At 50.5% G+C, this 19,682-nt stretch overlaps 1 protein-coding gene across 9 annotated transcripts in view; it reads right to left on the reverse strand.

The window, feature by feature from the left end:
- Nucleotides 1-2,611, reverse strand: part of C2CD5 (C2 calcium dependent domain containing 5) — a 101,075-nt gene extending 98,464 nt beyond the window's left edge. For 3 of the 9 annotated variants that reach the window (XM_073565107.1, XM_073565108.1, XM_073565103.1), the window contains exons 1-2: nucleotides 2,467-2,602; nucleotides 2,277-2,391 (exon numbers count right to left, since the gene is read on the reverse strand). In XM_073565107.1, coding sequence (XP_073421208.1) covers nucleotides 2,277-2,366 — 90 coding nt within the window. In that variant the 5' untranslated portion in view covers nucleotides 2,367-2,391; nucleotides 2,467-2,602. The other 6 variants (XM_073565109.1, XM_073565106.1, XM_073565105.1 and 3 more) reach the window with 5 other exon arrangements.
- Nucleotides 2,612-19,682: the final 17,071 nt, after the last annotated feature.

The raw sequence follows: 19,682 nt of genomic DNA on the forward strand, positions 1-19,682 counted from the left end.
TAATGGCCAAGAGTCAGGGTGTAACCCCCATAATGGCCAAGAGTCAGGGTGTAACCCCCATAATGGCCAAGAGTCAGGGTGCAACCCCCATAATGGCCAAGAGTCAGGGTGTGACCCCCATAATGGCCAAGAGTCAGGGTGTAACCCCCATAATGGCCAAGAGTCAGGGTGTAACCCCTTAATGGCAAAGAGATGCTCTACACGTTTCTTCCCGCATTAAAAGAGCCCCAACTAGTAGTAAAAAAAAAAAAAAAAGGCACAGAGAAAGATCTGGAGATGCAGCTGCCACAGGGCCGGTCACTGACACCAAGCAGAACCACGTGTAACAAAATAGTAACTAAAGGCAGAATAGTGAGTACAGCTCTGGAGGTGACTGGAGGATAAGAAATGATGTAACAGCAGAATAGTGAGTGCAGCTCTGGAGGTGACTGGAGGATAAGACATGATGTAACAGCAGGATAGTGAATGCAGCTCTGGAGGTGACGGAGGATAAGAAATGATGTAACAGCAGAATAGTGAGTGCAGCTCTGGGGGTGAGTGGAGGATAAGACACGATGTAACAGCAGAATAATGAGTGCAGCTCTGGAGGTGACTGGAGGATAAGACACGATGTAACAGCAGAATAGTGAGTGCAGCTCTGGAGGGGACTGGAGGATAAGACATGATGTAACAGCAGAATAGTGAGTGCAGCTCTGGGGGTGAGTGGAGGATAAGACATGATGTAACAGCAGAATAGTGAGTGCAGCTCTGGAGGTGACTGGAGGATAAGACACGATGTAACAGCAGAATAGTGAGTGCAGCTCTGGAGGTGACTGGAGGGTAAGACATGATGTAACAGCAGGATAGTGAATGCAGCTCTGGAGGTGACTGGAGGATAAGACATGATGTAAGAGCAGAATAGTGAGTGCAGCTCTGGGGGTGACTGGAGGAGAAGACATGATGTAACAGCAGAATAGTGAGTGCAGCTCTGGAGGTGACTGGAGGATAAGACACGATGTAACAGCAGAATAGTGACTGCAGCTCTGGAGGTGACTGGAGGGTAAGACATGATGTAACAGCAGGATAGTGAATGCAGCTCTGGAGGTGACTGGAGGATAAGACATGATGTAACAGCAGAATAGTGAGTGCAGCTCTGGGGGTGAGTGGAGGATAAGACATGATGTAACAGCAGGATAGTGAGTGCAGCTCTGGGGGTGAGTGGAGGATAAGACATGATGTAACAGCAGGATAGTGAGTGCAGCTCTGGGGGTGAGTGGAGGATAAGACATGATGTAACAGCAGGATAGTGAGTGCAGCTCTGGAGGTGAGTGGAGGATAAGACATGATGTAACAGTAGAATAGTGAGTGCAGCTCTGGAGGTGACTGGAGGGTAAGACATGATGTAACAGCAGGATAGTGAGTGCAGCTCTGGGGGTGAGTGGAGGATAAGACATGATGTAACAGCAGGATAGTGAGTGCAGCTCTGGGGGTGAGTGGAGGATAAGACATGATGTAACAGCAGAATAGTGACTGCAGCTCTGGAGGTGAGTGGAGGATAAGACATGATGTAACAGTAGAATAGTGAGTGCAGCTCTGGAGGTGACTGGAGGGTAAGACATGATGTAACAGCAGAATAGTGAGTGCAGCTCTGGAGGTGAGTGGAGGATAAGACATGATGTAACAGTAGAATAGTGAGTGCAGCTCTGGAGGTGACTGGAGGGTAAGACATGATGTAACAGCAGGATAGTGAGTGCAGCTCTGGGGGTGACTGGAGGATAAGACATGATGTAACAGCAGGATAGTGAGTGCAGCTCTGGGGGTGAGTGGAGGATAAGACATGATGTAACAGCAGGATAGTGAGTGCAGCTCTGGAGGTGACTGGAGGGTAAGACATGATGTAACAGCAGAATAGTGAGTGCAGCTCTGGGGGTGAGTGGAGGATAAGACATGATGTAACAGTAGGATAGTGAGTGCAGCTCTGGGGGTGAGTGGAGGATAAGACATGATGTAACAGCAGGATAGTGAGTGCAGCTCTGGGGGTGAGTGGAGGATAAGACATGATGTAACAGCAGGATAGTGAGTGCAGCTCTGGGGGTGAGTGGAGGATAAGACATGATGTAACAGCAGGATAGTGAGAGCAGCTCTGGGGGTGAGTGGAGGATAAGACATGATGTAACAGCAGGATAGTGAGTGCAGCTCTGGGGGTGAGTGGAGGACACAGCCGTTACTCCCGCCGGTCTCTGCCCCTCTCGGAGGAGCGGACAGTCTCATCAGCTGCACACGGAGAAGCCTCTGACCTCCACAAAGGCGTCGGTGAGGTCGCTGGCCCGGTCCATCACCGGTAAGTGGCGTCCGGCCACGATCTTCACCTTCAGCTTCCCGGGCATGGCTGCTGCTGCTGCTCCCGGTCACCTGCGGGAGAATAGAGAGTAATCAGCGCGGCCGAGACGTGACCGTGGGTATACTGCGCCGGAATACGTCACACACCCGGTACACACCGCGCACGGCGCCGCCCGGTCACATGACTGACGCCCCGGGCCTCAGCTCTCAGGCCCGCCCCCTTTCCTCCGGGGGTCACTCCTTCCGCATGCGATGAGTCACGTGACGGTAAGTACGGAGCGCGGGGAAGACCAAGAAGCCGAAGAGCGAAACACAGAGGAGAGAAGGAGGCTGAGCGGCGACACGTGACACAGCGGCACCGTGCACACAGCGCGGATCTCCAGGCGGCTTCTGATTCCGCAAGTTTTTCTTTTCTATTTTTTTTTTTCATGGGTTTAACCCCCTAGTTTCGGAGCCAATTTGCATGTTAATGACCGGGCCAATTCTTACAATTCTGACCACAGTCCCTGTATGAGGTGATAACTCTGGCGCTTCCATGGATCCCGGGGATTCTGACATTGTTTTCTCGTGACATATTGTCCTTCATGTTAGTGGGAACATTTCATTCATATAACTTCTGTTTATTTGTGAAAAAAATCGAAATTTGGCGGAAATTTTTTAAAATTTCACAATTTTCCATCTTTGAATTTTTATGCCCTTAAATCACAGAGATACAGCACAGAAAACCCTCAATAAGTGACATTTCCCACATGTTTACTTCACATCAGCACAATTTGGGAACCGACATTTTTTTTGTTAGGAAGTTATAAGGGTTAAACGTTGACCAGCGATCTCTCATTTTTGCACCATTTTATTTTTAGGACCACATCACATCTGAAGTCACTTTGAGGGGTCTATATGATAGAAAATACCCAAAAGTGACACCATTCTAAAAACTGCACCCCTCAAGGTGCTCAAAACCACATTCAAGAGGATTATTAACCCTTCAGGGGCGTCACAGGAACTGAAGCAATGTGGAAGGAAAAAATGATCATTTAACTTTTTTTTTTTTACAAACATTTTACGTCAGAACCATTTTTTTTATTTTCACAAGTGTAAAAAGAGAAAAAGAACCACAAAGGTTGTTCTGCAATTTGTCCTGAGTACGCCGATACCTGATATGTGGGGGAAAACTACTGTTTGGGCGCATGGCAGAGCTCAGAATGGAAGGAGCGCCGTTTGACTTTTTCAATGCAGATTTGGCTGGAATTCAGATCGGACGCCATGTCACGTTTGGAGAGCCCCTGATGTGCCTAAACAGTGGAAACCCCCCACAAGTGACCCCATTTTGGAAGCTAGACCCCCCAAGGAACTTATCTAGATGTCTGGTGAGCACTTTGAACCCCCAAGGGCTTCACAGAAGTTTATAACGTAGAGCAGTGAAAATAAAAAATCATTTTTTTTCTCTCAAAAATGATATTTTAGCCCTCTAATTTTTATTTTCCCAGGGGTAACAGGAGAAATTTGACCCCCAAACTTGGTGTGCAATTTGTCCTGAGTACGCCCATACCCCATATGTGGGGGGGACCACTGTTTGGGCGCACGTCGGGGTCCGGAAGGGAAGGAGCGCCATTTTTGTACACAAAATTGGCTGGAATCAATGGTGGCGCCGTGTCGCGTTGGGAGAGCCCCTGATGTGCCTAAATAGTGGAACCCCCCGATTCTAGCTCCAACCCTAATGGAAAAATGAAAATATTTACTATTTTTGTTTATTATTTTTTATTTTGATCACTGGGATAAGGTTTATCACAGGGATCAAAATGTACATTGAATGAATGGAACGTGCCGGCCGGCAGGTTCGGTGGGTGCGCTGCGCATGCGCCCTCCATTTTCTTCTTGGACAAAGATGGCGGCGCCCCCCGGAGGATGCAGGAGGGCCCGAGGACCACCGGGAGGGATCGGGGACCCTATTTCTCTCTCCTCTGATGTGCAATCACATCAGAGGAGAGAGAAATTACATGCAAAATCGCGGCTTTTTTTTTTTTTTTGCAGTCGCCATTATACGGTTAATAACGGCAATCACAAAAGCGGGGTAGGTAAAAACCAACCCAAGTCATGTTCTCTGACCCTCAGCAGCCGAGACCCAGGACAAAGTCTAACTCTGGGGGGCGCTATACACTTTTTCCACAGAGTCGTGAAGTCATGGCGCTGTGGTTTAAGTACCCTTTCCTGCCACCGTTAAAAGGCGGTCGTTAAGGAGTTAACAACAAAAATAATCATCACAATAGTAACATACACTGCAGCGAGGATGTGAATACACTAAAAAACAGCTACAAGAATGGGCATCAAAGCGCGTTGGTGAAAGGGTTAAATGACTTTTGGGCCACTGGTCTCACAATGCTCATCTGTGTATTCTTACTGTGAGATCAGTGGCTCAAAGTAATTTAACCCCTTAAAGTCATCAGTTACTTATTCACACCTGGTTGTGATGGTGTGATATGCTATGTGGATGTCATTTTTTGTATATTCCTATTTTTCTATTTCAGTTATTTTCATAGTGTTTTTCTTATTACATTGTAAGTGTACAGCCTCACTGTATCTGTCTCTTGATGACCCCCTGTAGTGCATTAATCCCTAAGGCCCTTTGTTCTCCTCTGGGAGGCCTGGAAACCGCCCCAACTTGTTTGACTTTCCCTGGACAAGGAAGGGGGTCGGGGGAGAACAGCAGCTGGGCAGGTCAGTTCTGGTGTGGACAGGATCGTGTTCAGACAGCACTTCAGAGAGAAGGACCCATTTTTATCCTCTGGTGCTAGAGTTTTGGAATCTCGTTTCCCTGGACATTTTATCCTGATACTGGACTGCATTCTTATTCTGGACTATCTTATCCTTTGTGTGGTGGACTGAATATGGACCTTTTCGTATTTTTGCCTGAATAAAGGTCTTGGAATTGTTCACTCTTCGCTTGCTCTGTTTATTGTGTGATATGACCCCGTGACACCTGGGAATATCAGCTGTGTGCCCACTTTGATGCCAGTTCTGATGCCCAGAGCCCATTTGGGCCAGGCTGGAGGGTCCGGGGTGTGATGTGGGGCTCCCTGTTTTATATGTCTGCAGTGTGAGATCAGTGGCCCAAAGTCATTTAACCCTTTCATTAATGCCCTTCAGTGCCCACTCTGATGCCCATTTTTGTGCCAGTTTTATAAGTTTTGTAGCTGTTTTTAAGTGCATTCACCTCGGGCACCTCGCTGCAGGGTCTGTTATTATTGTGATGATTATTGTTTCTTGTTAAACCTGTAACTCCCCCAGAAGAAGGCACACTTGCCGAAACGCGCGTAGGGGTTGTGGCACCAAGATAATTATATACAAATCATGATGGTTTTTTTCTCCCTTCTAGATTTTCACTATGCACTGGTGATGTCTTTAGTCGGTTCACTCTTTAATATTATGTGATGTATTTGGTGCGTTACTTACCGGTAATATATATAAGTACATGTTATTTCACTTGGGCGTTGTGTTACCTCTGACCCGCGGGGGTAACTGTTGCCGTCTAATCGTCCCTCCATTGAACTATTGTTGTATATACTCTTTGACACTGTTATGATTATTTGGTTTGTGTGGTGCGTCTTTGTCTCTATATGGTTTATACCTTCTTTATACCTTCTCAATCTTCCCTATGTGGCCCTGTGGTTGATAATTTATTGACACTGTGTCTTGGCATTATATGACCCATTGGAAAAACTGCAGTATCACACACCGCCAGCAGGTGAAGTAGCGAGCTTTTCCCTGTTCCCAGGTTATACCACCAGGCCCCCAGCTGTACTTCGAGGGTCCTGCTTATACTACAGGGGGCGTCCACTTGCTCATCACTTTGTCTGCATTGATCACCAGGTCCACACTAGGCCGTCTCTGTGATCCCATCTGTGTCTGAAGTGATGACATTTGTCCTAGTCCTACCGTCCTCCAGTCTGGGATAGGGGCCCCTCAGAGCTGGGGCCCGAGGTCAGTGCCTCCTGTGCTCCTTGGTTTGTTTCCGGTCTGATATTTATGTGCCTTCCTGGTTATAGTCTCAAGTATCCAGCCCCTCGGGAGCAGTGGATCTGGAAGCGCAGGGGTCCTGGGGATCTGCATCGACTTATTGACTCCAAAATGCGTCCACCCCGACGCGCGGTTCGGTGTCTGCCTTCCTCCCTGACCCCCTGGGTGGACGCATCCTCAGGACTGATTCGGACCCCTCCCCCCTCTTCCACCTTCCTGCAGGTATTACCCCATATGATATTATGGCAGCAGTGTTTTCACTTTCTGGTCACATATCCATTTGGCACAATCTACGGCCACTAATGTATTACAGGGAGAGGATATGCACATGCACTCCTATCTATTGGAATTCGCACCAGTTCTTTGTTACACTGCAGATTTATCTACTCACTTATTTGTTTTTTATTTTTCTGTTGGATATTTTTTTTTTCATTTTTTATGTGGCTCCATTTTTCTCTACTTCATCCAATCTTTGATCTGCCGGCCGCACTCTCCTCCTCATCGCCTTATCATTTGTACCTTGCTGACGGGATTATCATTGTTACCCATCTATTGTAATCCGTCCCTTGTGGATTCTGGCCCTTCTAGCTCCCTGAACATTTGTTTCCACTCTTACCTCCATTTTTATTGTATTGAATTAATAAAAATATATTTTTTTCACACTGTTGGGTTTTCAACTCAGTTTTTTCTTTGTTAATGGTTTATATTGCCGATGTGCCGCTCTTTACACCCATGTTACACATGTAATGGTAGAACTAGAGATGGAGAACTTGAGAGACGCCTGATCCCCTGTCACTTCATTGTGTCTTAAATATTTACCATACATGTGTGCTTTGTCATTGAGGCTGTTGTGATTAAATTCCTCTTTGTATCTTCTTTCTCCTCTGCTTCCTCTTTGTCTTCTCTTCCTCCTCTTCTTCCTCTTTATGCTCTTTCTCCTCTGCTTCCTCTTTGTCTTCTCTTCCTCCTCTTCTTCCTCTTTATGCTCTTTCTCCTCTGCTTCCTCTTTGTCTTCTCTTCCTCCTCTTCTTCCTCTTTATGCTCTTTCTCCTCTGCTTCCTCTTTGTCTTCTCTTCCTCCTCTTCTTCCTCTTTATGCTCTTTCTCCTCTGCTTCCTCTTTGTCTTCTCTTCCTCCTCTTCCTCCTCTTTATGCTCTTTCTCCTCTGCTTCCTCTTTGTCTTCTCTTCCTCCTCTTCTTCCTCTTTATGCTCTTTCTCCTCTGCTTCCTCTTTGTCTTCTCTTCCTCCTCTTCTTCCTCTTTATGCTCTTTCTCCTCTGCTTCCTCTTTGTCTTCTCTTCCTCCTCTTCTTCCTCTTTATGCTCTTTCTCCTCTGCTTCCTCTTTGTCTTCTCTTCCTCCTCTTCTTCCTCTTTATGCTCTTTCTCCTCTGCTTCCTCTTTGTCTTCTCTTCCTCCTCTTCTTCCTCTTTATGCTCTTTCTCCTCTGCTTCCTCTTTGTCTTCTCTTACTCCTCTTCTTCCTCTTTATGCTCTTTCTCCTCTGCTTCCTCTTTGTCTTCTCTTCCTCCTCTTCCTCCTCTTTATGCTCTTTCTCCTCTGCTTCCTCTTTGTCTTCTCTTCCTCCTCTTCTTCCTCTTTATGCTCTTTCTCCTCTGCTTCCTCTTTGTCTTCTCTTCCTCCTCTTTATGCTCTTTCTCCTCTGCTTCCTCTTTGTCTTCTCTTCCTCCTCTTCTTCCTCTTTATGCTCTTTCTCCTCTGCTTCCTCTTTGTATCTTCTCTTCCTCTTCTGCATACTCTTACACCTCTTCTTCCCAAATATCCCCTTTCTCTGTATCACCCTTCTTTTGTTTTTTCCTCTTTTACTTCCTTTTCCTCCTAGACTTTCTGTTCCTTCTCTGCATCGTCCTCTTACTTCTTTGTAGTAATGTTTTTCCTATGTGCCCATTCTTGTGTTGTGAGCGCTCTGATGTGACCCTTGCGGTGGGAGAACTGTGGTGGAGCGCTGTGGTGTGGAGTGGCCACTTTGCTGGAGCGCTGTGGAGTAGCCGCTTTGGTGGAGCACTGTGGAGTGACCGCTTTGGTGGTGTTCGGTGTGACCGCTGTGGTGGAGCACTGTGGAGTGGCCTCTGTGATGTGGCTTCTGTGGTGGCAGGACTGTGGAGTGGGCCGTGGGGTGCAGCTCTGTGGTGTGGCCTCTGTGGTGGAGCGCTGTGTTGTGGAGCGTGGTGTGGCCACTGTGGTGGAGCGTTGTGGTGTGGAGCGCTGTGGAGTAGCCGCTTTGGTGGTGCTCGGTGTGACCGCTGTGGTGGAGCACTGTAGCGTGGCCTCTGTGGTGGAGCACTGTGGCGTGGCCTCTGTGATGTGGCTTCTGTGGTGGCAGAACTGTGGAGTGGGCAGTGGGGTGCAGCTCTGTGGTGTGGCCTCTGTGGTGGAGCGCTGTGGTGTGGAGCGTGGTGTGGCCACTGTGCTGGAGCGCTGTGGAGTGGCCACTTTGGTGGTGCTCGGTGTGACCGCTGTGGTGGAGCACTGTGGAGTGGCCTCTGTGGTGGCAGAACTGTGGAGTGGGCTGTGGGGGTGCAGCTCTGTGGTGTGGCCTCTGTGGTGGAGCGCTGTGGTGTGGCCGCTTTGTTGGAGCTGGGCTTCTGCTCACTGGACCTCTTGTGGCTCAGTCTCTGGTCACTAGATCACTGCTCGCTGAACCCTTGGTGGCTCGGTCTCTGCTCACTGGAACACTGTTCCCAGGGGCCTTTGCTCGTTGGATCTCTGATGGCTTGGTCTCTGCTCACTTGGTCACTGCTTTCTGGACCTCAGGTGGCTCGGTCTCTGCTCAGTAAATCACTGTTCCCAGGGGCCAGTTTGCTCGCTGGACCTCTAGTGGTTTGGTCCCTGCTCACTAGATCACTGCTTGCTGGACCTCTGGTGGCTCGGTCTCTGCTCACTAGATCACTGCTCGCTGTTTCTCTGGTGGCTTGGTCTCTGCTCACTAGATCAGTTCTCGCTGGGCCCTCTGCTCTTTTGTTCTCTAGTGGCTCGATCTGTGCTCACTAGATAACTGCTCGCTGGTTCTCTGGTGGCTTGATCTCTGCTCACTAGATCACTTCTTGCTGGGCCTCTGGTGGCTTGGTCTCTGCTCACTAGATCAGTTCTCGCTGGGCCCTCTGCTCTTTTGTTCTCTAGTGGCTTGATCTCTGCTCACTAGATCACTTCTCGCTGGGCCCTCTGCTCTCTTGTTCTCTAGTGGCTCAATCTCTGCTCACTACAGTAGAGCACTGCTCGCTGGACCTCTGGTGGCTCGGTCTCTGCCTACTAGATCACAGCTCGCTGAACTTCCAGTTACTTGGTCTTTGCTTGCTCGACCTCAAGGTGCTTGGTCTATAGTCACTGGACTTCTGCTCCCTGAACCTCTGATTCCTTTGTCTCTGCTCTCTAGGCCTTTACATCCTGGACTTTTGATCGATCGGCCTCTGCTCACTCAACCTCAGTCTGCTGCACTCCTGGTTGCTGTTTCTTCAGTTGCTGGTCCTCCGTTTGTGGTGCTCTGGTCTGGGCCTCCGTTTGTGGTGCGCTGGTTGCTGGGCCTCTGGTTTCTTGGCATTATAGGGGTGTCCAGGGATCTGCAATGGTGGGCCCCCGGAGCTTGACGTTATTGGGAGGGGCTCAGTGTTTTCGAGGCGGCCGGGGCTTGACATTTTTGGGAGGGGCTCGGCGTTATCGGGGCGGCCAGAGCTTGGCATTACTGGGAAGGTCTTGGCCTTATTGGGGTGGCTGGAGCTCGGTGTTATTGGGGTGGCCGGGGCTTGGCATTATTGGGAAGGTCTCGACCTTTTCGGGGTGGCCGAGGCTCGGTGTTATTGGAGCAGCTGTAGCTTGGCATTATTGGATTGGTGTCTGCCTTATCGGGGCGGGAGGGGCTCGGCTTTATTGGAGCGGCTGGGGCTCGGCCTTATCGGGGCGGGAGGGGCTCGGCTTTATTGGAGCGGCTGGGGCTCGGCCTTATCGGGGCGGGAGGGGCTCGGCTTTATTGGAGCGGCTGGGGCTCGGCCTTATCGGGGTGGCCGGGGCTCGGACTGCCACTCAGTGATGGAATTTGCTCTTGTTTATGATCTGCAGATACAACAGGTAACACTCCACCTGCGCCAGCGTCGTGCTGGACCCTCCCTTGTGTTCTCACACCTGATAAAGCAAACAAAGTGCAGAGATCGCACACGTGGAGCCGCCGCACAAGGGCGATTCTTGCCTGAAGACACCCAGCCGAGGCCAATAATGGTGACAGGCAGAGTCCAAGAAGAGCGAAGGACAGAGAGATAAAGAGTTCAACGGAGAAGATGGGAAGAGTGAGGGAAAGGAGAAGAGACAGAAGTGAGAGGACGGAGAGAGAGGGACAGGGAGGAAGAGACAGAGGGAAAGGAGAAGAGGCAGAAGTGAGAGGACGGAGAGAGAGGGACAGGGAGGAAGAGACAGAGGGAAAGGAGAAGAGGCAGAAGTGAGAGGACGGAGAGAGAGGCACAGGGAGGAAGAGACAGAGGGGGAAGGAGAAGAGGCAGAAGTGAGAGGACGGAGAGAGAGGGACAGGGAGGAAGAGACAGAGGGAAAGGAGAAGAGGCAGAAGTGAGAGGACGGAGAGAGAGGGACAGGGAGGAAGAGACAGAGGGAAAGGAGAAGAGACAGAAGTGAGAGGACGGAGAGAGAGGGACAGGGAGGAAGAGACAGAGGGAAAGGAGAAGAGGCAGAAGTGAGAGGACGGAGAGAGAGGGACAGGGAGGAAGAGACAGAGGGAAAGGAGAAGAGGCAGAAGTGAGAGGACGGAGAGAGAGGGACAGGGAGGAAGAGACAGAGGGAAAGGAGAAGAGGCAGAAGTGAGAGGACGGAGAGAGAGGGACAGGGAGGAAGAGACAGAGGGAAAGGAGAAGAGGCAGAAGTGAGAGGACGGAGAGAGAGGGACTGGGAGGAAGAGACAGAGGGAAAGGAGAAGAGACAGAAGTGAGAGGACGGAGAGAGAGGGACAGGGAGGAAGAGACAGAGGGAAAGGAGAAGAGGCAGAAGTGAGAGGACGGAGAGAGAGGGACAGGGAGGAAGAGACAGAGGGAAAGGAGAAGAGACAGAAGTGAGAGGACGGAGAGAGAGGGACAGGGAGGAAGAGACAGAGGGAAAGGAGAAGAGACAGAAGTGAGAGGACGGAGAGAGAGGGACAGGGAGGAAGAGACAGAGGGAAAGGAGAAGAGACAGAAGTGAGAGGACGGAGAGAGAGGGACAGGGAGGAAGAGACAGAGGGAAAGGAGAAGAGGCAGAAGTGAGAGGACGGAGAGAGAGGGACAGGGAGGAAGAGACAGAGGGAAAGGAGAAGAGGCAGAAGTGAGAGGACGGAGAGAGAGGGACAGGGAGGAAGAGACAGAGGGAAAGGAGAAGAGGCAGAAGTGAGAGGACGGAGAGAGAGGGACAGGGAGGAAGAGACAGAGGGAAAGGAGAAGAGGCAGAAGTGAGAGGACGGAGAGAGAGGGACAGGGAGGAAGAGACAGAGGGAAAGGAGAAGAGACAGAAGTGAGAGGACGGAGAGAGAGGGACAGGGAGGAAGAGACAGAGGGAAAGGAGAAGAGGCAGAAGTGAGAGGACGGAGAGAGAGGGACAGGGAGGAAGAGACAGAGGGAAAGGAGAAGAGGCAGAAGTGAGAGGACGGAGAGAGAGGGACAGGGAGGAAGAGACAGAGGGAAAGGAGAAGAGGCAGAAGTGAGAGGACGGAGAGAGAGGGACAGGGAGGAAGAGACAGAGGGAAAGGAGAAGAGGCAGAAGTGAGAGGACGGAGAGAGAGGGACTGGGAGGAAGAGACAGAGGGAAAGGAGAAGAGACAGAAGTGAGAGGACGGAGAGAGAGGGACAGGGAGGAAGAGACAGAGGGAAAGGAGAAGAGGCAGAAGTGAGAGGACGGAGAGAGAGGGACAGGGAGGAAGAGACAGAGGGAAAGGAGAAGAGACAGAAGTGAGAGGACGGAGAGAGAGGGACAGGGAGGAAGAGACAGAGGGAAAGGAGAAGAGACAGAAGTGAGAGGACGGAGAGAGAGAGACAGGGAGGAAGAGACAGAGGGAAAGGAGAAGAGACAGAAGTGAGAGGACGGAGAGAGAGGGACAGGGAGGAAGAGACAGAGGGAAAGGAGAAGAGGCAGAAGTGAGAGGACGGAGAGAGAGGGACAGGGAGGAAGAGACAGAGGGAAAGGAGAAGAGGCAGAAGTGAGAGGACGGAGAGAGAGGGACAGGGAGGAAGAGACAGAGGGAAAGGAGAAGAGGCAGAAGTGAGAGGACGGAGAGAGAGGGACAGGGAGGAAGAGACAGAGGGAAAGGAGAAGAGACAGAAGTGAGAGGACGGAGAGAGAGGGACAGGGAGGAAGAGACAGAGGGAAAGGAGAAGAGGCAGAAGTGAGAGGACGGAGAGAGAGGGACAGGGAGGAAGAGACAGAGGGAAAGGAGAAGAGACAGAAGTGAGAGGACGGAGAGAGAGGGACAGGGAGGAAGAGACAGAGGGAAAGGAGAAGAGACAGAAGTGAGAGGACGGAGAGAGAGGGACAGGGAGGAAGAGACAGAGGGAAAGGAGAAGAGACAGAAGTGAGAGGACGGAGAGAGAGGGACAGGGAGGAAGAGACAGAGGGAAAGGAGAAGAGACAGAAGTGAGAGGACGGAGAGAGAGGGACGGGAGGAAGAGACAGAGGGAAAGGAGAAGAGACAGAAGTGAGAGGACGGAGAGAGAGGGACAGGGAGGAAGAGACAGAGGGAAAGGAGAAGAGACAGAAGTGAGAGGACGGAGAGAGAGGGACAGGGAGGAAGAGACAGAGGGAAAGGAGAAGAGGCAGAAGTGAGAGGACGGAGAGAGAGGGACAGGGAGGAAGAGACAGAGGGAAAGGAGAAGAGGCAGAAGTGAGAGGACGGAGAGAGAGGGACAGGGAGGAAGAGACAGAGGGAAAGGAGAAGAGACAGAAGTGAGAGGACGGAGAGAGAGGGACAGGGAGGAAGAGACAGAGGGAAAGGAGAAGAGGCAGAAGTGAGAGGACGGAGAGAGAGGGACAGGGAGGAAGAGACAGAGGGAAAGGAGAAGAGGCAGAAGTGAGAGGACGGAGAGAGAGGGACAGGGAAAGAAGAAGAGACAGAAGTGAGAGGATGAGAGAGAGGGACAGGGAGGAAGAGACAGAGGGAAAGAGAAGAGACAGAAGTGAGAGGACGGAGAGAGAGAGGGACAGGGAGGAAGAGACAGAGGGAAAGGAGAAGAGACAGAAGTGAGAGGACGGAGAGAGAGGGACAGGGAGGAAGAGACAGAGGGAAAGGAGAAGAGACAGAAGTGAGAGGACGGAGAGAGAGGGACACGGGAGGAAGAGACAGAGGGAAAGGAGAAGAGACAGAAGTGAGAGGACGGAGAGAGAGGACAGGGAGGAAGAGACAGAGGGAAAGGAGAAGAGACAGAAGTGAGAGGACGGAGAGAGAGGGACAGGGAGGAAGAGACAGAGGGAAAGAGAAGAGACAGAAGTGAGAGGACGGAGAGAGAGGGACACGGAGGAAGAGACAGAGGGAAAGGAGAAGAGACAGAAGTGAGAGGACGGAGAGAGAGGGACAGGGAGAAGAGACAGAGGGAAAGGAGAAGAGACAGAAGTGAGAGAGAGAAGGGAGGAAGAGACAGACAAAGTGAGAGGATGGAAGAGGGACAGGAGGAAGAGACAGGGAAAGGAGAAGAGACAGAAGTGAGAGGATGGAGAGAAGAGACAGGGAAAGAAGAAGAGACAGAAGTGAGAGGATGGAGAGAGAGGGACAGGGAAAGAAGAAGAGACAGAAGTGAGAGGATGGAGAGAGAGGGACAGGGAAAGAAGAAGAGACAGAAGTGAGAGGATGGAGAGAAGAGGACAGGGAAAGAGAAGAGACATAAGTGAGAGGAAGGAGAGAGAGGGACAGGGAAAGGAGAAGAGACAGAAGTGAGAGGATGGAGAGAGAGGGACAGGGAAAGAAGAAGAGACAGAAGTGAGAGGATGGAGAGAAGAGACAGGGAAAGAAGAAGAGACAGAAGTGAGAGGATGGAGAGAGAGGACAGGGAAAGAAGAAGAGACAGAAGTGAGAGGAAGGAGAGAGAGGGACAGGGAAAGAAGAAGAGACAGAAGTGAGAGGATGGAGAGAGAGGGACAGGGAAAGAGAAGAGACAGAAGTGAGAGGATGGAGAGAGAGGGACAGGGAAAGAGAAGAGACAGAAGTGAGAGGATGGAGAGAGAGGGACAGGGAAAGGAGAAGAGACAGAAGTGAGAGGATGGAGAGAGAGGGACAGGGAAAGAAGAAGAGACAGAAGTGAGAGGATGGAGAGAGAGGGACAGGGAAAGAAGAAGAGACAGAAGTGAGAGGATGGAGAGAGAGGGACAGGGAAAGAAGAAGAGACAGAAGTGAGAGGATGGAGAGAGAGGGACAGGGAAAGAAGAAGAGACAGAAGTGAGAGGATGGAGAGAGAGGGACAGGGAAAGAAGAAGAGACAGAAGTGAGAGGATGGAGAGAAGAGGACAGGGAAAGAAGAAGAGACAGAAGTGAGAGGATGGAGAGAGAGGGACAGGGAAAGAAGAAGAGACAGAAGTGAAGGAGAGAAGGGAGGAAGAGACAGAAAAGTGAGAGGATGGAGAGAAGAGACAGGGAAAGAAGAAGAGACAGAAGTGAGAGGATGGAGAGAAGAGGACAGGGAAGAAGAAGAGACAGAAGTGAGAGGATGGAGAGAGAGGGACAGGGAAAGAAGAAGAGACAGAAGTGAGAGGATGGAGAGAGAGGGACAGGGAAAGAAGAAGAGACAGAAGTGAGAGGAAGGAGAGAGAGGGACAGGGAAAGGAGAAGAGACAGAAGTGAGAGGATGGAGAGAAGAGACAGGGAAAGAAGAAGAGACAGAAGTGAGAGGATGGAGAGAGAGGGACAGGGAAAGAAGAAGAGACAGAAGTGAGAGGATGGAGAGAGAGGGACAGGGAAAGAAGAAGAGACATAAGTGAGAGGAAGGAGAGAGAGGGACAGGGAAAGGAGAAGAGACAGAAGTGAGAGGATGGAGAGAAGAGGACAGGGAAAGGAGAAGAGACAGAAGTGAGAGGATGGAGAGAAAGAGACAGGGAAAGAAGAAGAGACATAAGTGAGAGGAAGGAGAGAGAGGGACAGGGAAAGGAGAAGAGACAGAAGTGAGAGGATGGAGAGAGAGGGACAGGGAAAGAAGAAGAGACAGAAGTGAGAGGATGGAAGAAAGAGACAGGGAAAGGAAGAAGAGACAGAAGTGAGAGGATGGAGAGAGAGGGACAGGGAAAGAAGAAGAGACAGAAGTGAGAGGATGGAGAGAAAGAGACAGGGAAAGAAGAAGAGACAGAAGTGAGAGGATGGAGAGAAAGAGACAGGGAAAGGAGAAGAGACAGAAGTGAGAGGATGGAGAGAGAGGGACAGGGAAAGAAGAAGAGACAGAAGTGAGAGGATGGAGAGAGAGGGACAGGGAAAGGAGAAGAGACAGAAGTGAGAGGAAGGAGAGAGAGGGAAAGGAGAAGAGACAGAAGTGAGAGGATGGAGAGAGAGGGACAGGGAAAGAAGAAGAGACAGAAGTGAGAGGATGGAGAGAAAGAGACAGGGAAAGAAGAAGAGACAGAAGTGAGAGGATGGAGAGAAAGAGACAGGGAAAGGAGAAGAGACAGAAGTGAGAGGATGGAGAGAGAGGGACAGGGAAAGAAGAAGAGACAGAAGTGAGAGGAAGGAGAGAAGAGGACAGGGAAAGAAGAAGAGACAGAAGTGAGAGGATGGAGAGAGAGGGACAGGGAAAGGAGAAGAGACAGAAGTGAGAGGAAGGAGAGAGAGGGAAAGGAGAAGAGACAGAAGTGAGAGGATGGAGAGAGAGGGACGGAGGAAGAGACAGAGGGAAAGGAGAAGAGACAGAAGTGAGAGGACGGAGAGAGAGGGACATGGAGGAAGAGACAGAGGGAAAGGAGAAGAGACAGAAGTGAGAGGACGGAGAGAGAGGGACAGGGAGGAAGAGACAGAGGGAAAGGAGAAGAGGCAGAAGTGAGAGGACGGAGAGAGAGGGACAGGGAGGAAGAGACAGAGGGAAAGGAGAAGAGGCAGAAGTGAGAGGACGGAGAGAGAGGGACAGGGAGGAAGAGACAGAGGGAAAGGAGAAGAGGCAGAAGTGAGAGGACGGAGAGAGAGGGACAGGGAGAAGAGACAGAGGGAAAGGAGAAGAGGCAGAAGTGAGAGGACGGAGAGAGAGGGACAGGGAGGAAGAGACAGAGGGAAAGGAGAATAGACAGAAGTGAGAGGATGAAGAGAGAGGGACAGGGAAAGAAGAAGAGACAGAAGTGAGAGGATGAAGAGAGAGGGACAGGGAGGAAGAGACAGAGGGAAAAGAGAAGAGACAGAAGTGAGAGGACGGAGAGAGAGAGGGACAGGGAGGAAGAGACAGAGGGAAAGGAGAATAGACAGAAGTGAGAGGACGGAGAGAGAGGGACAGGGAGGAAGAGACAGAGGGAAAGGAGAAGAGACAGAAGTGAGAGGACGGAGAGAGAGGGACAGGGAGGAAGAGACAGAGGGAAAGGAGAATAGACAGAAGTGAGAGGACGGAGAGAGAGGGACAGGGAGAAAGAGACAGAGGGAAAAGAGAAGAGACAGAAGTGAGAGGACGGAGAGAGAGGGACACGGAGGAAGAGACAGAGGGAAAGGAGAAGAGACAGAAGTGAGAGGACGGAGAGAGAGGGACAGGGAGGAAGAGACAGAGGGAAAGGAGAAGAGACAGAAGTGAGAGAGAGAAAAGGGAGGAAGAGACAGACAAAAGTGAGAGGATGGAAAGAGGGACAGGGAGGAAGAGACAGGGAAAGGAGAAGAGACAGAAGTGAGAGGATGGAGAGAAAGAGACAGGGAAAGAAGAAGAGACAGAAGTGAGAGGATGGAGAGAGAGGGACAGGGAAAGAAGAAGAGACAGAAGTGAGAGGATGGAGAGAGAGGGACAGGGAAAGAAGAAGAGACATAAGTGAGAGGAAGGAGAGAAGAGACAGGGAAAGAAGAAGAGACAGAAGTGAGAGGATGGAGAGAGAGGGACAGGGAAAGAAGAAGAGACATAAGTGAGAGGATGGAGAGAAAGAGACAGGGAAAGAAGAAGAGACAGAAGTGAGAGGAAGGAGAGAGAGGGACAGGGAAAGAAGAAGAGACAGAAGTGAGAGGATGGAGAGAGAGGACAGGGAAAGGAGAAGAGACAGAAGTGAGAGGATGGAGAGAGAGGGACAGGGAAAGAAGAAGAGACAGAAGTGAGAGGATGGAGAGAAAGAGACAGGGAAAGAAGAAGAGACAGAAGTGAGAGGATGGAGAGAAAGAGACAGGGAAAGAAGAAGAGACAGAAGTGAGAGGAAGGAGAGAGAGGGACAGGGAAAGAAGAAGAGACAGAAGTGAGAGGATGGAGAGAGAGGGACAGGGAAAGGAGAAGAGACAGAAGTGAGAGGATGGAGAGAGAGGGACAGGGAAAGAAGAAGAGACAGAAGTGAGAGGATGGAGAGAGAGGGACAGGGAAAGAAGAAGAGACAGAAGTGAGAGGATGGAGAGAAAGAGACAGGGAAAGAAGAAGAGACATAAGTGAGAGGAAGGAGAGAGAGGGACAGGGAAAGAAGAAGAGACAGAAGTGAGAGAGAGAAAAGGGAGGAAGAGACAGACAAAAGTGAGAGGATGGAAAGAGGGACAGGGAGGAAGAGACAGGGAAAGAAGAAGAGACAGAAGTGAGAGAGAGAAAAGGGAGGAAGAGACAGACAAAAGTGAGAGGATGGAGAGAAAGAGACAGGGAAAGAAGAAGAGACATAAGTGAGAGGATGGAGAGAAAGAGACAGGGAAAGAAGAAGAGACAGAAGTGAGAGGATGGAGAGAGAGGGACAGGGAAAGAAGAAGAGACAGAAGTGAGAGGATGGAGAGAGAGTGACAGGGAAAGAAGAAGAGACAGAAGTGAGAGGATGGAGAGAAGAGACAGGGAAAGGAGAAGAGACAGAAGTGAGAGGATGGAGAGAAAGAGACAGGCAAAGAAGAAGAGACAGAAGTGAGAGGAAGGAGAGAGAGGGACAGGGAAAGGAGAAGAGACAGAAGTGAGAGGATGGAGAGAAGAGACAGGGAAAGAAGAAGAGACAGAAGTGAGAGGATGGAGAGAGAGGGACAGGGAAAGAAGAAGAGACAGAAGTGAGAGGATGGAGAGAGAGGGACAGGGAAAGAAGAAGAGACATAAGTGAGAGGAAGGAGAGAGAGGGACAGGGAAAGGAGAAGAGACAGAAGTGAGAGGATGGAGAGAAAGAGACAGGGAAAGAAGAAGAGACAGAAGTGAGAGGATGGAGAGAGAGGGACAGGGAAAGAAGAAGAGACAGAAGTGAGAGGATGGAGAGAAAGAGACAGGGAAAGAAGAAGAGACAGAAGTGAGAGGATGGAGAGAGAGGGAAAGGAGAAGAGACAGAAGTGAGAGGATGGAAAGAAAGAGACAGGGAAAGAAGAAGAGACAGAAGTGAGAGGATGGAGAGAGAGGGACAGGGAAAGAAGAAGAGACAGAAGTGAGAGGATGGAGAGAAAGAGACAGGGAAAGGAGAAGAGACAGAAGTGAGAGGATGGAGAGAGAGGGAAAGGAGAAGAGACAGAAGTGAGAGGAAGGAGAGAGAGGACAGGGAAAGAAGAAGAGACAGAAGTGAGAGGAAGGAGAGAGAGGGACAGGGAAAGAAGAAGAGACAGAAGTGAGAGGAAGGAGAGAGAGGGACAGGGAAAGGAGAAGAGACAGAAGTGAGAGGATGGAGAGAGAGGGACAGGGAAAGAAGAAGAGACAGAAGTGAGAGGAAGGAGAGAGAGGGACAGGGAAAGAAGAAGAGACAGAAGTGAGAGGATGGAGAGAGAGGGACAGGGAAAGGAGAAGAGACAGAAGTGAGAGGATGGAGAGAGAGGGACAGGGAAAGGAGAAGAGACAGAAGTGAGAGGATGGAGAGAAGAGACAGGGAAAGGAAGAAGAGACAGAAGTGAGAGGATGGAGAGAGAGGGACAGGGAAAGAAGAAGAGACAGAAGTGAGAGGATGGAGAGAGAGGGACAGGGAAAGAGAAGAGACAGAAGTGAGAGGAAGGAGAGAGAGGGAAAGGAGAAGAGACAGAAGTGAGAGGATGGAGAGAGAGGGACAGGGAAAGAAGAAGAGACAGAAGTGAGAGGAAGGAGAGAGAGGGACAGGGAAAGAAGAAGAGACAGAAGTGAGAGGATGGAGAGAGAGGACAGGGAAAGGAGAAGAGACAGAAGTGAGAGGATGGAGAGAGAGGGACAGGGAAAGAAGAAGAGACAGAAGTGAGAGGAAGGAGAGAGAGGGACAGGGAAGAAGAGACAGAAGTGAGAGGATGGAGAGAGAGGGACAGGGAAAGAAGAAGAGACAGAA

Source organism: Dendrobates tinctorius, unplaced genomic scaffold (assembly GCF_039654945.1).
Source record: "Dendrobates tinctorius isolate UK_male_01 unplaced genomic scaffold, ASM3965494v1 ptg000540l, whole genome shotgun sequence".
NCBI classification, from domain to species: Eukaryota; Metazoa; Chordata; class Amphibia; order Anura; family Dendrobatidae; genus Dendrobates; species Dendrobates tinctorius.